Source organism: Papaver somniferum, chromosome 3, assembly GCF_003573695.1.
Source record: "Papaver somniferum cultivar HN1 chromosome 3, ASM357369v1, whole genome shotgun sequence".
Classification (NCBI taxonomy): Eukaryota; Viridiplantae; Streptophyta; class Magnoliopsida; order Ranunculales; family Papaveraceae; genus Papaver; species Papaver somniferum.
In genome coordinates this window covers 124,290,070-124,305,337 of record NC_039360.1, presented here as the reverse complement: position 1 = coordinate 124,305,337, position 15,268 = coordinate 124,290,070, and the positions used below count along the sequence as shown (strand labels likewise).

The following is a 15,268-nucleotide window of genomic DNA, read 5'->3' as shown; positions in this document are numbered from 1 at the left end:
GTCTAGCTTTCTTTGATATGGCTTTCTTTGCAATTAAATCAGGATCAATCAGCTGCAAACCACATGATCAAGTATAACAATTATCAGAATCTAGGGCTGCACAACGGGTAGGGTGGGTAGAATATGGCCTATACCCGCCACCCTACCCGTTTACTGGCGGGTAAGAAAATTTTTACCCGCCACCCTACCCGCCATTAAACGGGTAAGATCCTACCCAACCCATTCTCTGGCGGGTCGGGTAGGGTAGGGTAGGGTGGCGGGTATAACCGTCTATATCACCTGCAATACAAAATTTCAATCCTGCTCCTGCCATCTCAACAGAGCCTCGACCACAAGTATAAACATGTAAAGAAGACCAATGGACATGCGAAACACAGCAATGATGGTCCATGGTACTGCTAATAGACCAACGATGAATTTAGAAACAAAAGCATAACCATAAAAAATGTACAAACAAAAGTATTCTCAAGAAAAGAGTTGTATTCTTCATATAACAGTATCATCACCAAAAGCTCTTCATATTGACCTTCTTCTTCAATCATCATCTACGATGATGGAATAAGTACTAAGATCACCAAATAAATCTGCATACAAGTTATCTCTTGTTAGATTCAGTCATAATAGTGAACGATTTGATTCAAAGTTCAGTCATAATACCAACATCAAGTAAGAGATATCACAACATCCTACTATGGAATACAATATCACAACAAGTTCAGACTTTTGGTTCAGTCACAATATCAAGTAATATCACAATATCAAGTGTTGTTTTAGAGATATTTATAAGTATACACATGCATAAGTTTTCCAAATTTTAGTGAAATATCACATTGCTGCTCTCGACAATTTCTGATATCATAAAATCTAAAATTTAGGTTGGATACACCCTAGAGGTTCCATGGTAGGCTAGTTTACCCCGTATTGAAGCTCGATTTTACATAGACCAATATGGAGGGGAGAATGACGTCTGGATTGCCAAAACACTATACTGGTTTTTATATAAATATATTTACTACTAACATTTTTGTTTGTTTGTTTGCTTAGTGAACTAAGTACTCATTCAACATATATAATCACTAATCAGGTTGCCAAATGTGAGTAACAATACTAATCTGGAGCTGGCAAAATTAGACTTCAACACATGCCAAGAACAACATCAGCTTGAGTGGCTCAACGTACAAAAGTAAGCAACTAAAGTTGTGACAAATTATCAACTGAGCACGGTAGCGTGTTTCCATTTAACATGCAAGTTCCTTGACTAGAAATGGAAAGTTCTAAACAACATTCAAACTTCCACCAGTACTTCCCATAAAGAAGCACAAATGGATACAGATAGATAAAGAAAATGCCAACTAAGTCGTTTCGCAAACATACTGAAGACAGATTAAGAAAAGCAAACAAAAGAGTAAGGAAACCCAAATGTAGGAAAGTTGTATACCTGATTCTAAGACGTCATCCTCCTTCTCTTCAGCTCCAAATGTAGATGGATCCATATCAATCGGTGTCCTTAACCAGTTTTGTAGGAGAATCAATGCTTCCACAGTTCGGGGTTTTAAAGAACTTCGGAAATGACCAAGTATTCGCTTTCCAGTACTGAAAGCAGATTCACTTGCAACTGAAGAGACGGGAATAGCAAGTATATCTCTTGCTATAAGTGATAGAATATCAAATCTTGCAGCATTGATTTTCCACCAAGTGAGTATATCAAACTTCGAACCATTTTTGTTGTCTTTTGTTGGTGAGTAAATCTGTTCCGATAAGTATCTGTCCACCTCTGATTTGTCAACATCCTCCGTTATAGATAACTGTGTTTTACGTTCTTCTCTATGGGACTTATGTCTTCTCTTTCTATGTGACGTAGAACTACAACTCTCTTGACTAGGACTACCACCAGTATCACCTACAGACTCCGACGAGGCTAACACACTTCCTACACCTATACATTCTGCCTTATAAGCTGTGAATAATTCATTAAAATCATTTTTCACTTCATCTAACCAATTGTTTACCAATCTTTGTTTCGTCCAAGGAATATCATGCACAATCAGGTCTTCTAGTATTACTTGCAGTCCACGTTCTTTTTCTCTTGGGTCAAGAAGCACAACAATAAACAATAAAGGATTCATGTTCTTATGCTCACCCAAATACTTGTTGTATTTAAGTAACATCTTCTCACCCATATGGCTTAAGTGAGGATCATGATGAGCATTTTGCCATTCTTTTAACTCTCCACGTACATCACAAATTTCCCCCAAAAATGTATGCGAAGTGACATACGTAGAACCAGAAAACTCAACAGTGGCTTCAAAAAATACCTGTAGAAACAGTTTTAATTGTTATTGAAACTTCATATACAGACCATATTAACTCGTAAGTAAAGACCAAAACATCTAGACAACCAAATATTATTGCAAGACCAAGAAAAGCAGTTCATCTGAGTGAAAGAATTACCAAGAACATCAACAACAATGAGTACATATAACATCCTTCTTTACACTATAGAACAAAAGCATCGCCCAACAAAACTCATGAAGAAGAAACCTATGCGTGTTACTTAGCTGTAGAATACATGAGCACGAAACAAAAACGAATTTGAGATCACTCTGCCTGTAATGACATCTAGTTATTATAAACCCCTTCCATTTGTAACTAACCAAAATAGAGAAAATAGTCCAACCAATACTGTGAACTATAACCTTGTTTATGTTTTTTAAATGTTTCTGAAGCCAAACTAATTTTATCATGCCAAACTCCATGCATCCATTTTTTGTAAAGGTTTGTGTCATTTGATATCCAAGAACTAAAACATAAACCTAACAAACATAACAGCGTCCAATGTTTGTTCTTACAGTCTATATCAGCAGGGTAAAATTGTAAATAAATTTTTGCTCAGATATTCTTATGGATCATTGAGACCTGACATCTGGCAAATACTTACTCCTCATTGCAACAAATCCGTAGAGTTAATGGCAAATAGACATCACATATATGAAACGAAATAATTGAATTCCAGCAAAGAAATTTTAAGGCATTCTTATAATGAATAAAATTGGGGTGTCGGGTCGAATTGTGCGAATCAAAAAATCCAAAAAAAAACGTAATTTGGTTAGTACTACTCCCCGAAAGACGACGCCGACTCGGAACGATTCATATAGAGGAGATGATATAAATGCTCCACAATCTTCATCACATCAGTTGTTAGAGGTTTCGAGAGGAGCTCAAAATCTAAACCATATGATTGATTCATGGTCAAATGGGAGCATTATGAATGGGCAGCATTCAGATGATATTGCAAGAGATCTTTTGAGAGGTGCTTTAGATCTTCAAGACTCTCTTATCATGCTTTGCAAGATGCAAGAAGCTTCGAAATATAAACCACTGATAAACTAACCAAAGAACGAAATATAAACTACTGATAAAATCTTTAAAATACATGTAGAAACTGAACTAGGACTCGAGCATTAGCCCAGTCATACTTTTCAGGAGCATGCACGCGAGGCTTTTTCTTCTTGGCTTTTCTTCGACCAGATAAGGGAACTTCATCAGCATCAGAATCAGAAGAACTGGATTCATCAAGAAAATCAGTACTGTCAATATCATCAACATTAACACCCATTACTGATTCATCGGGAATATCGAAGATAAACCTCTCACGAAATGATTTATCAGATCGTCCTAGCCTTATAAAGACTTTTTCGTATTTTTCTGCTGCATCCAACATCAAGTAAATGGAGTTCCATCTTGTTTTTACGTATAACACTAATCCCTTTTTGTATTCCATTCTTTCAAGAAATAAGGCATCTAAGAATTTCTTCATTCTAGCAGGAGAGGCCGTGACGTATTTAACCACCGACCTGATTCTGCTCACTGAAGTATGATATTTCTTCAACCCATCCTTAACAACTAAAGCTAATACGTGGGCAGCACACCTTACATGTAAATGTTTACCTCCTACAATTGACGATCCCCAACTTACAACTTTCTCTTGGACATATTCAATTGCTTTTTTATTTGCAGATGCATTATCGAGCGTGATGGTGAACACTCTCTCAAGACCCCACTCTATCAAACATTTCTCCAATGCTCTTCCAATATGCTCACCTCCATGACTAGTAATTTGACAGAAACATATTATTCTTTTGTGTAACTTCCAGTGGTCATCGATAAAGTGGGCAGTAACCACCATGTAGTTGTAGTTCTGAATGGATGTCCATGTATCGGTTGTGAGACAAACTCTAACCTTGTTCGACTTGAAATAGTTCACCAAATTGGCTTTTTCACTCAAAAACAGTCCACAGATATCACGATAGACGGTCATCCGCGATGGAAGTTTGAACCTCGGCTCAAGATATCTACAAAATGCTATAATCCTTCTCCTTCAACCATTCGGAAAGACTGTTCATCTGTGATGATGAACTTTATCAAGGCTCTCCTACATCCATCTTGACAGAACGTAACCCCAACTGTTTGCTGCTGATCTCCCAGATTGCTAGGCTGACCGAGAGAGTCCAACTGCGCAGCTTCTAGTAACTCCATATACTTCCGACACTTGGTCAAATGCCAGTTCAAATTTGATGTGCCATACTTCTTACCACCAGCCCTATATTTACCATCTTCACAGTAGTTACATTTCCCCCATTTAATACCAGCTTCATTAACACTCTTTTGGAAATGCTCCCACACCGAAGATGTTCTCTTAAGAAATATCTGTATGCATAATCAAATAGATAAAGCAAAGAGTTAATACACAATAAATCAGGGCAGCCACATAGCAATCTAATTCAAAACACTTACATTATGGAAAACCAAGTATAATCAAATAGATGAAGCAAAGAGGGTTTTATATAACAAAGCAAACAAACCCAAGAAAAAAAATACAGAGAAATCCTAATTCCCACGTTCTATTTCAGTAGTATAGGGTTTTTCATAAAAATTTCAAAATCAGTTACTGATATAAAATAGAAAATCTAGGTTTGTACTAATCAACGAAAGTAGTAATAGAGAATATCAGTGTGTACTAATCCAATCAAGAGTTGTAGTAATGATAGCAACAACTTAAAAGTGGACGGATAATAAACCCCAATAGTTTCAGGACCTTATTCTCTTGCAACCCAAAGGTACAATGAGCAAAAGACAATGAAAGCACAGTGAGTCCCATTATAACCTAGAAACTCTACAAGGTTAACCATGGTAAAACTAGTATGATAAGAATCACCAATTGAGTGAAAGAAGACAAACCCACTCCAAGTACTACTAGACCAGTTGCCACAACAAGCACAGAAACTTGAAAGGGTTTTATTCTTCTAAAAAAAGACGAAATCACCACATTTTACACACAACACCGAACTGACATAATATGTGGAATAGAAACGAACACTACAAGATCCTAGTTACTGAATCATAGCATACAATGAATCTATTAACAGAAAGAAGAAAGATGATTTACATTCCAAAAGAAAACGAAGCAACCAGCATGTGAAAACTAATATCATAAGAACCTTATGACATATTACCTTCACATTGTACCATGAATGACCTTTAACAGTTTTACTCATCAACCACTATTTCAAAGGATCCATAAGTAATTACTAGAAAGAGTAAGATACAATATGATCAGTAGACATCCTATATCATCAGTAGTAGTCTAATTAGTTAAAAAGTAACCCCTCAATCCCAGAATCGTAAGCTTACTCATAATTGGGGATTACGTGATAGCCGTTTTTGATAACATTAGAAGATCACTAACTAAATTAAAATCAACTTTTAGTAAATCCCAAAATCAATTTAGAAAAACCTAGAAATTACTTCAAATAACTTTGCAATTAACTTCGAATCAGAAAGAAACCAACCTTTGATGAATTTGGAATTGTACTTCAACTCGAGGTCGTATCCTGCCACATGCATGAAACAGTAAAAACCCTAATATTTTTTCAATCAATTTAACGAAAAAAAATAAAATGAAACAGAATCAACTTTGCAGTTGGATCTTACCTTGAACCAACCGATTAAAGGGTTTTAAACGAGACCCTGAAAGATGAACATGAGATCGAGTAAGGTAGAGGAAAAATGGTTGAAGGAGAATACTGCAACCAAATTTTTTGATAACGAAAAGTTTATTTCACAAAAGAAACGCAGTAAGACATTTTGTTTGTTGAAGAAAATTCATTTACTTTGTAATTTACCCCATTATGTTTTAAAATAACAAAAAAATAGACAGGAGGAGAAAACAATACAAGGGTTACTTTGTCTTTTCAGTATTAGACGGGTAGGCGGGTAGGGTAGGATAATTTCGAGCTTTATCCGTCACCCTACCCATCTAACGGCGGTTAAGAAAATCTTTACCCGTTACCCTACCCGCCAAATAGTGGGTAGGATAGGATACGGTTAAAACATGGGCGGGTAGGGTAGGGTTGGCGGATATGGGTAGGGTATGTGCAGCCCTGTCAGAATCCCATAGACAGAATTCCTAAACCTGCAAGATTTAATTGCATTGAAACATTTGTGTGAACGGAAAGATGGATGATGGAGCCAAGGATGTATCAGGTCCGTGCTACAGAAAATCAGAAAACAATAGAAATCCGTGGACAAGGTTTGTAAGCCTAACCAAATTACCGATATATTACCAATTTTTTTTCTTTTGAAATGATGCACTGAATATGTTTGGTTGGTGTTACATTCATATTCTGGGATACAATACGTCTCCAACTTTGCACTAACTTTTTTGTTTTTTATATTGAAAGGATATCTTTGTTTTCTTCTGCAGAAAATCACACCAACTGAGAAGATTTTTAAATCAAAACAAAATGGGAGCCTAATCACATTAACTGTGGATCTGAGATAGATTTTTGGGGGGCCTTCTACTAATTTTTTTAGTGTACATCCAGGTAACCTTAACTTCTGTTTTAGAGTTTCTAACCAGATAATTCTTAGGGTTTATTCCAAATTTTAGTTTTCTCTACTCTATTTTGTTTTTTGCTTTCCTAGATACTCTTAGTTAATCCTGCATGTTCTAATCTTTTCTCTATTCTATTTTGATTTTGTAAAGGTGGCTTTGTTGTGGCCAAGATGAGAACACGGAGAAGAACTAAGGCAGGTTGTGTTGTTAAACATGGAAGAATTATTATTGTGGCTGAATTACTACTACCATGAATATGTTTGTGATGTAGATGGTACTGCAGCTCGCTGTGGATATGAAGAATTTGTTGGAATGGTCCACTAATGCGAGTAGATACATGTTCTTCTTTTTTAGTTTAATCTTTAATGTATTTTTTCTTAAAAGCGTAAGTTAGATTACTTTGTTATATTGTTTCTATTAGATGCTAACTAATAATGTGCAGGAAACAGATTTGTGGCAATGATGCATCATTGCAACAATCTTTCAATCAAATGAGAAAGCACGAAACACCTAAGTCTGTCAATGTTGATGACTTTTGTCTCATACTTTCCCATTTGTTCCAAAGGTTGCAATGACCTAATATACACGAGATACAAAGTACTAATACTAAACAGGGCCTCAACTGATACTAATGGTGGTGAAAAGATTATAGTTGAAATGGGGTTCTGCAATGAGAAAGCGGATTACGTATAATATGATCAAGCAATCTTCTTGACAGACCAATCTATAGTTTAATATACAAATTCATTCCATCTCGGGTATTACTGAGTTTTTTTGTTTTTTTTTTGATACTGATATAGTATTTGTTTTTTGGACTGCTTGCAGGACATCTCTGTGATGCTATTCTGAAAAGAAATTCAGCTAATGAATTTGGTTTGAGATTGCAGGCTTTGAGATTGGTTAGTGTACAACCATTTTCTGAACCGTTTTTTTTTTCTTTTTATTTCGACAGGTATTGATTATGCAGTGGGGTTTATTGTTCTTTCTTATTCTCTTTTGATTTTTGATTTGTTGCTTTCTCTTGGTCAGGAAATAAGAGAAGAGGTAAAGCTAAGCTGCAATCAACATTCATGTCTCTTTTTGAATTCGATCAACGGAGGTGCTTAGTATGGTAAGTTTCAGGGTTTTTCTTGAACAACAGGGAATTTATAGTCATGCTATTTGTTTTCACAATTGTTGTCTTTATTTTGGTGAATGTTTTTGTTGCAACAGTATTTAGTTTTTTGTTTTCATTATCCTAGAAAGCTTGGGCATCAGTTATGGCTGACTTTATAAAATTTTCGAACAAGCGTTGCTTTGATAAAATGTGTGTTCTGTAGAGTAACCTTAAAATGTGAACTTTGATTTAGTTTATCATGGTTCGTTATCTTGGGGTTAGAATTATGTGGCTGCTGTTTTAGAGAGTGGGTAGTTCAGAGATTAAGGATGCAGTGGTTGGCTTCTTAGTTTAAGGCTTTAATCACGTTTGGCAGTGTATTTCTTCTCAAATTGCAGCCAAACTATATTCTTTTAAGAGCTCAGAGTAGTGTCTGACCAATGTCACAGTGACATATTCGATTGCTTTCCTATTTTTTCACTGGGAAAGGGTGGTGTTACCTTGCTTGGAGATTATGTTCGTACTAAATTGCCTATCTGGATGCATGTCTTTTGAGGTACGCCATACTAAAACACTTAAAGTAGAGTTGGAAAGTTATTGTCTCGTCCATGAACTATCTCTTAACGGCTTACAATATGTGTATCTTGGGATGCTGGTTTGAACTTAATCTTATAGGATTGTAACCAACTTGCTGTAAAGCTCGAAAAAGTAGGAAAAAAAATGTAGATTCTGGTATCTCGGTTGGTGTCTACTTTGAAGTGGTAAGTTTACTATCGAAAGCTTGGCCGAAGAATCATCCTCAAATCTGTATCGTTTCTTCCCTCTCTGTCAATCACTCCAAATCAAATAACTTCACCTTTTTTTTCATTCTATTTTTGTTAACGTCTTCATTTTATTTATTTTTGCTGCTGTTGTTGTAGGGTTTGGATATCATGAGTACTTTTCTCGGCCACAACTTTTATGAGCTCATGCAATTTTATTGGCATGTTCTGGCCCTTCTGTAAGCATATGAGGCATGAATTCTCATTGCAACCCACCAATTATTCGTCACGATTTGAAGTCATCCAATTTGTTGGTGGGTAAGAACTGGATTGTGTAAGCAAGCAGATGTCAATGTACGGACAAATAATAACTGGTTACCATGATGATTTGGTAAAGGATAGGATGTTCCGTCTTTATGGGGTCCGGAAACATCGTATTACGCCCCAATGTTATATTTTGTGCTCAGATTACTCGGACCGCTGATTATTCTGCTGCTCTAAGGTACGAATTGCATCACTTAACACTTGGAGGTTTCTTAATTAACATTTCAGGCTTAATCACTCTTGCTTGGTACTTTGGATTTGTTAAAAGGAATTAGGATATTTACAAGTTGAACGAAGGACATGGTCCGTATTATACGAAGGTCATTTATATTAAGCCAAGAAACATTCACAATGAATACTTAATGTTCAACTATTTACGTGAGTCGTAAAGGTTCATTTCTAATTATACCGAGTTCTGCACTAACATCACATCGAGACTTCATAATACTTATTTGGTAACTTTCTTAATTTGTCACAGTAATTTCTCCCTTGCCACTTTCTGATCTCTATTCCTATTTCTTTCCAGATAAACTAAATCAGGAGTAAATTGTTTTTAAAAGTTGAGTGTATTTTCGAAAATAAGACTGAATTTTCTTTTTATTATATCTCCAAAAATGTAAGAGTTTTCTTCATGGTAAAATTCTTTTAGGTCTTGGTCTATGTAGAGGATTCAAGGTAATGTTGGATGTTCTACAGTTATGCAACCGCGGACATAAACAATGTTTTGCAACCGTTCTAGGTAACGTTGCAATCATACGTTCTAGGTAACATTGCAATCATATAATGGTACAAATGGTATGTAGACCCCGTTTTAATGATTTTTATTAGTTTGCAAATAATTAATTTTATGTTAGGTGTTTAATTAACTTTAGAAATCCTAAATTAGTACTCCCTCCCTTTTTTTTAATAGGCTGGTTTTGTTTTTAGAGAAAATTAAGGAAATTAAGAGAACTAACCATTAAAAGTGGTCCTCATGACACTTGTCAATAAAAGAAGTGAAGTGAAATGGTCCCCATGACACTTGTCAGCAAAAGAAGTTAAGAGAAAAGTGTTCCTATAAAACTAAAGTAACATTAGACTTTCCCAATTAGGAAACCAGCCTATTTTTTTTGAAACATTTATTTTAGGAAACCAGCCTATTAAAAAGGAACGGAGGGAGTAATTAATTTTATGTTAGGTATTTAATTAACTTTAGAAATTCTAAATTTGTTTTCAAACGGTTCGTCTCTTTTTTTTAAAAAAAAAACGCTTAATTCATGAATCTTTTGCAATTCAGTTGTCTATGGAGATTTCTAATTGACGAAACCAACTGATATCGATTGCTGGGAATTGTGATTGCCCGTCTCAATAAACAGATACCTACGGTAAAAATTTACCGGCGCATTGCACGAGTAATCATATACGTTTAGAGACTATATATCATTGATTATGTTAGTAGATAGTAGGGAAAATCATAAAAATCTTATTTTGTTCTATATAGTTTAGTATTTAAAATTTAGTGTATAATTTAAAAAAGCTCAATTTATTCTGGGAAATCATTGAATGACCATTTATCTTCGTCTATACGTTGAATATAGTCGCCCTCATCAATTGTAAGGCATGACTTTCTACATTTTCTGACGGACACACCTTTGTTCAACCACAATGCATATGGTTGGTCTTTGTGTGTTGTTTCCAACTTGCACAAAAAACCTTTAAATGAGAAAGTACGAAACTCTCAAGTCTGTCAATGTTGAATGTTGAATTCAGTTTCGTACTTTTTATTTGTTCCAAAGCTTGCAGTAATTTAATATTCACAAATACAAAGTATTACTACTAAAGAGAAGGACATCAGTTGATGCTAATGCTACCAAGAATCCCTCCTTTAGGTCAATTATTGGATAGCAGATTATGTGGATGTCACAGGTGGAGATGCCTTCTTGGTAAGTTTCAAATCTTATGTATACATTTTTCTGTTGTGTATTTGCATGAAATAAATATGTAACTTTGTAAGTAATACCAAGGCAAGTAATCTTAGTTTGGATAGTTTGAGGGTTTGTTGATTACTATTAGTCATAAATGGAGTAGACTTGAGTATTTCCTTTTAGATTACATTTCACCACGATCGCCTCCAAAACCAACAACACATCACTGAAACATCTCCACAAATACCATATTATGTGGTGGTTTAGTGGTTGTAGTTTTGGGTTTTGGTTTTGGTGGTGGCTGTGGTTTATTTGTAGTAATTTTTTCTCCTTAACAAAGTTGTTTTTGTTTAATGTACAAATCAGACGAAGGGGGTCCATGGAACAATTAAATTGATGCTATATATTTCTGTGCTATTTTATAATTTAGTTTTCATATGAAGTTTAGGTGACAATTTCTTGAATCACAGCCCAAACTTACGGATTATGAGAATTTAGTAGTGATAGTTTCAGGATTATTTTTTTCAGGTCATAGTTTCTATCTAGCGCCGTCCATTTGATATGATTGCAAAACCTATATTTTTTCGGGGTTCATAGCAACCCATCATTAATTGATGTGTAAATTTTTGGATTTCGTTTGGCTTCGCAGGTGGTGATTTATAAATGTTGCGGGAAAAAGCATCTGTTAAATTTCATCTCTCCATACAGAGTGATACAAACCGGCCATTAATTAGACTGAAACTCTAATTTCTGTGTGGTTCTGCTTTATTATTTTGGATTTAGAATGGTTTTGAGTTTTCTTCATATCTATAAGTAGAAAAACCTAATTTTGCCTAACCAAAACCTAATTTTGCCTTCCTGCCTGCTCCTAAAAAATATTTGCCTCCCCTTGGAGGATTTTCTGGCTCCACCCCTGCGACAACCTCTCCACCAACGGGTACTGAATTCCCAAAGCCAGTTACATAAATAAACCCAACACTTTGCTTTTCGTAACAAATCAACAATAAGTTTCAGATATGCGGATGAGGAAGAATGGGGCATGGATTGTTCTACTGCACATGACGTTAAGATAAATAACAAGTTCAGTTAAACCGGTTTTCGGATTTACTTATCATGTTTTCTCAATTTGTTTATCTTTCCTGTATATATGTAAGTATTATTTAGTTGTTTTATACTCTTCGTAATTTTGAATGACAAAATGTTTTCTTTCTCTGTCTGATACCTCTACTAACTTCTTCATGATAGCTTCTTGGTGTTCATTTTTTGGTCACTAATTTTTATGCACTGTCATTATAATTAATAACTTCATTTAGCCAAAAAATGCAGAATTGGAGACTGAAATGACATGACATACGGTATAAAGTGACCGTGTTCATGTAGTAAGTATCACACAACTAAGAATACATATATGCTAGCTTATGACGTCAGAAGATGATATTCAAGCTAGGCAGTATATAGCTTTGCGGTTAATTATAATAATGGAGATCATGGAATTGGTACTTGGAAAATCGCATGATTTTTTCGTTTTATTTCAGGAATTAAAGGAGCTCCAGGCACATGCAACAGGTGCAGTAGAGTTGAAAGTATGGCTGACAAAAGGTTGAATGGGTTTCGGAATGAATGACCGAGAGACTCCACGGTGTTCTTGGACATCATATATTATGCCGATAAGAAGCATACTAAGTATCAAACAAGGTCATTCAGGTCTTTTCATATTGAAGAGGTTAGATTACCTGTTGAAGGGATTTTTTCTAAAAAATCTATGATTACTGTCAGTCTTTACCCGCCGATGTTAGAGTTTTATCCAGTTTAAGATTTCAAACTTCATGAACAAGGTAAAGAGAAAAAGCTCAAGTGATGCATACCCTACCTAAAATTTTAAAAATTTGATAATATAACCCTACCCAAATTGTGATAAACTCTTCCATTTTTGCGAGAGTGTTATCCGAAACTGTGTTAATTAGATAGTGTCTCACTTTGAGTCTTAAATGTCACCATTTTACTGCTTGCCAACTTTGAATTTCATTAGATTAATTCACTGTGAAAGTACTTTTTGTGAACTATAATTATACCCTTATGTAAATATATGGTTTCCACTTTTAAGTGTAAAGGAAGAGTCTAATTATTGGGATGATTCCTAAAAATTACATTAGAGCTCATGTTGGGATATTTTGAAGTGTAATTCTGCACAGAACGCCACAAAAACTATTCAAGAAATCCGTGTGAGTGGGGTGAGTAGGGTGGGCCGAAAGGGAATTATCAGGAGGGGTCCACTTATGTGTCAGTTGGGCCCACCAAATGTGTCACAATGGTTTTTGGGTGGTTTCTGAGTATGGTCGTACTTTGACATGTTCATAGACTTATACAGTCAAAGAAAGTTGATTTTTTCTCCAACCATGTTTAATCTCTCATCTTAAATATTTACCAAGTTTTAATGGGAAAAATCTAGGTGGATATAAACTACCTATACCTGTCACATTTGCATACAACACGGGTGACGAAAAGGAATCGGTGACCTATCTTAAGATACCAAATTAATTCTCTTAGTGAAAAGGGGATGTGAGACTTAATTAACAGTTTAATAAGTGGCCGCAACTAGCATATTGTCCCGGCTTTTTGGGGAAGCCAACAATATCCTGTTTATATTGAAGACGACAAGGTTCGAAGGCCATCAACAAGATGGACTCACTGGAACTAATATTCATCTCTCTGTCCTATATTTTTATTTTGGTCTGTCTTTTTTATTTGTCCGTTCTGTTTATTAGACATATTTTTCCCTTAGGCTATAAAATATATCCTTTATTTTTACAATCATAAAATCAATCCAAAATCTTAAATATTATCACCATATATAAAGAAAAAAATTATTCAATATCTTATATATTAATCGTCATTTCCTTTTTAAATAAATTTTTTTTATGCATGGACAACTACAAAATTCCTAATAAAGATTCTTCCTATTCGTATAGATTCCATAATTTTTTCCAAATATAATTGATTTAATATTTAAAAATCAATAGAATCTAAAGACAAAGAATTGGTCAGTAGCCTAGCGACAAGCTGGGCACCAACACCTTTCCGAATGAAAATCTTAATTCTATGAAAGAAAAATTACTAACTTTAACATTGAAATCATGGATGGCTATGCAACATCTCAAACTCTTCAGAAAAGCCACCATACAATTCCAATTCTATAAAACCAAAATATCTTGACTTTTATTTTCTTAAACATTTCCTAAAATAATAGTATCACTCAATTTATATTTTTAATATATTAAATTTAATTTTAGGTAATAATATAACATTAAATAGAGTTAGTCATGACATTTAGTACAATTTCATTAGTATTTTGACTTTGTCAATTAGGTACTCCCTCCGTTCTTTTTTAATAGGCCAGTTTTGTTTTTAGCGAAATTTAAGAAAATTAAGAGAACTAATCATTGAAAGTGGTCCTCATGACACTTGTCAATAAAAGAAGTGAAGTGAAATGGTCCCCATGACACTTGTTAGTAAAAGAAGTAAAGTGAAGTGGTCCACATGACACTTGTCATCAAAAGAAGTTAAGAGAAAAGTGGTCCCAAAAAATTAAAATAACATTTGACTTTCCCAATTAGGAAACTGGCCTATTTTTTTGAAACTTTTATTTACAGAAACTGGCCTATTAAAAAAGAACGGAGGGAGTAATTAATAGAAGACAGAGGGAGTATAAAATTTGCAGGTAAAATAGTTAATGGCACCCATGGAATTGATAAGAGGAAAGGGTTGCTCATCAAGTTATGGCTCTCATATTTTCTTGCAGAAATTTGTTGTGTATTCTTGAGCGCCTGAAATAAAATGTTTTTGTATCTTTCTGTCGGTATGTTTGTTCTCATGTTTTAATTGTTAATATAATATACTATCACTTTTTTATTTTAACCTAAAATTAGAAAGATTATTTGTTAATCAATTTAAATGGCAACACTTTGGGATCATAAATCCAAGGGGTTCATGCCAATAAGAACAAGGGAAACCATCACAATCCATAATAATTTACCGTGTAGTAATGTAAGGGACCATTTATAATTTACGGAATTATAATATGAATTATGATGACCCATAAACTAAAATCAATTTTGACTCATTTGCATTAACTTCCACTCCAGAATATGCAATATCATCATAAATTCACGAGTAGATACATTTAACAACAATCTTTACGGATAGCAGATTGTACACTACTGACAAATAATAACTATAAACATCGTTTAAGGAAGATTTGGTGATCGAATTGACAACGCGGTGATGACAT

At 34.6% G+C, this 15,268-nt stretch overlaps 1 protein-coding gene and 1 long non-coding RNA gene across 6 annotated transcripts; one reads left to right on the top strand and one right to left on the bottom strand.

Moving 5' to 3' along the window:
• Window positions 1-4,362: 4,362 nt before the first annotated feature.
• LOC113359928 lies at window positions 4,363-5,555 on the bottom strand. The gene is made up of 2 exons (XM_026603489.1): window positions 5,514-5,555; window positions 4,363-4,707 (listed from the first exon to the last, which is right to left on the bottom strand). The coding sequence occupies exons 1-2, from the start codon at window positions 5,553-5,555 to the stop codon at window positions 4,363-4,365; spliced, it is 387 nt and encodes a 128-aa protein (XP_026459274.1).
• Window positions 5,556-6,517: 962 nt separating this feature from the next.
• LOC113357262 lies at window positions 6,518-13,756 on the top strand. 5 transcript variants are annotated; one of them, XR_003363549.1, is made up of 8 exons: window positions 6,707-6,884; window positions 7,046-7,794; window positions 7,925-8,547; window positions 8,667-8,752; window positions 8,912-9,254; window positions 10,945-10,998; window positions 11,630-12,129; window positions 12,516-13,755. It is a non-coding gene; the product is annotated as an uncharacterized LOC113357262 (long non-coding RNA). The 5 variants fall into 5 exon arrangements; XR_003363546.1 differs by adding an exon at window positions 6,518-6,589 and having other exon boundaries at window positions 6,764-6,884; window positions 7,925-9,254; window positions 12,516-13,756; XR_003363548.1 differs by having other exon boundaries at window positions 7,925-8,752.
• The last annotated feature ends 1,512 nt before the right edge of the window (window positions 13,757-15,268 follow it).

Coding starts and splice junctions, on each gene's coding strand:
- LOC113359928 (XM_026603489.1), bottom strand. CDS start 5,555: ATGAGTAAAACTGTTAAAGGTCATTCATGGTACAATGTGAAG. Junction 4,708..5,513: donor ATTCATGGTACAATGTGAAG/GTAATATGTCAT, acceptor TTATGCATACAG/ATATTTCTTAAGAGAACATC.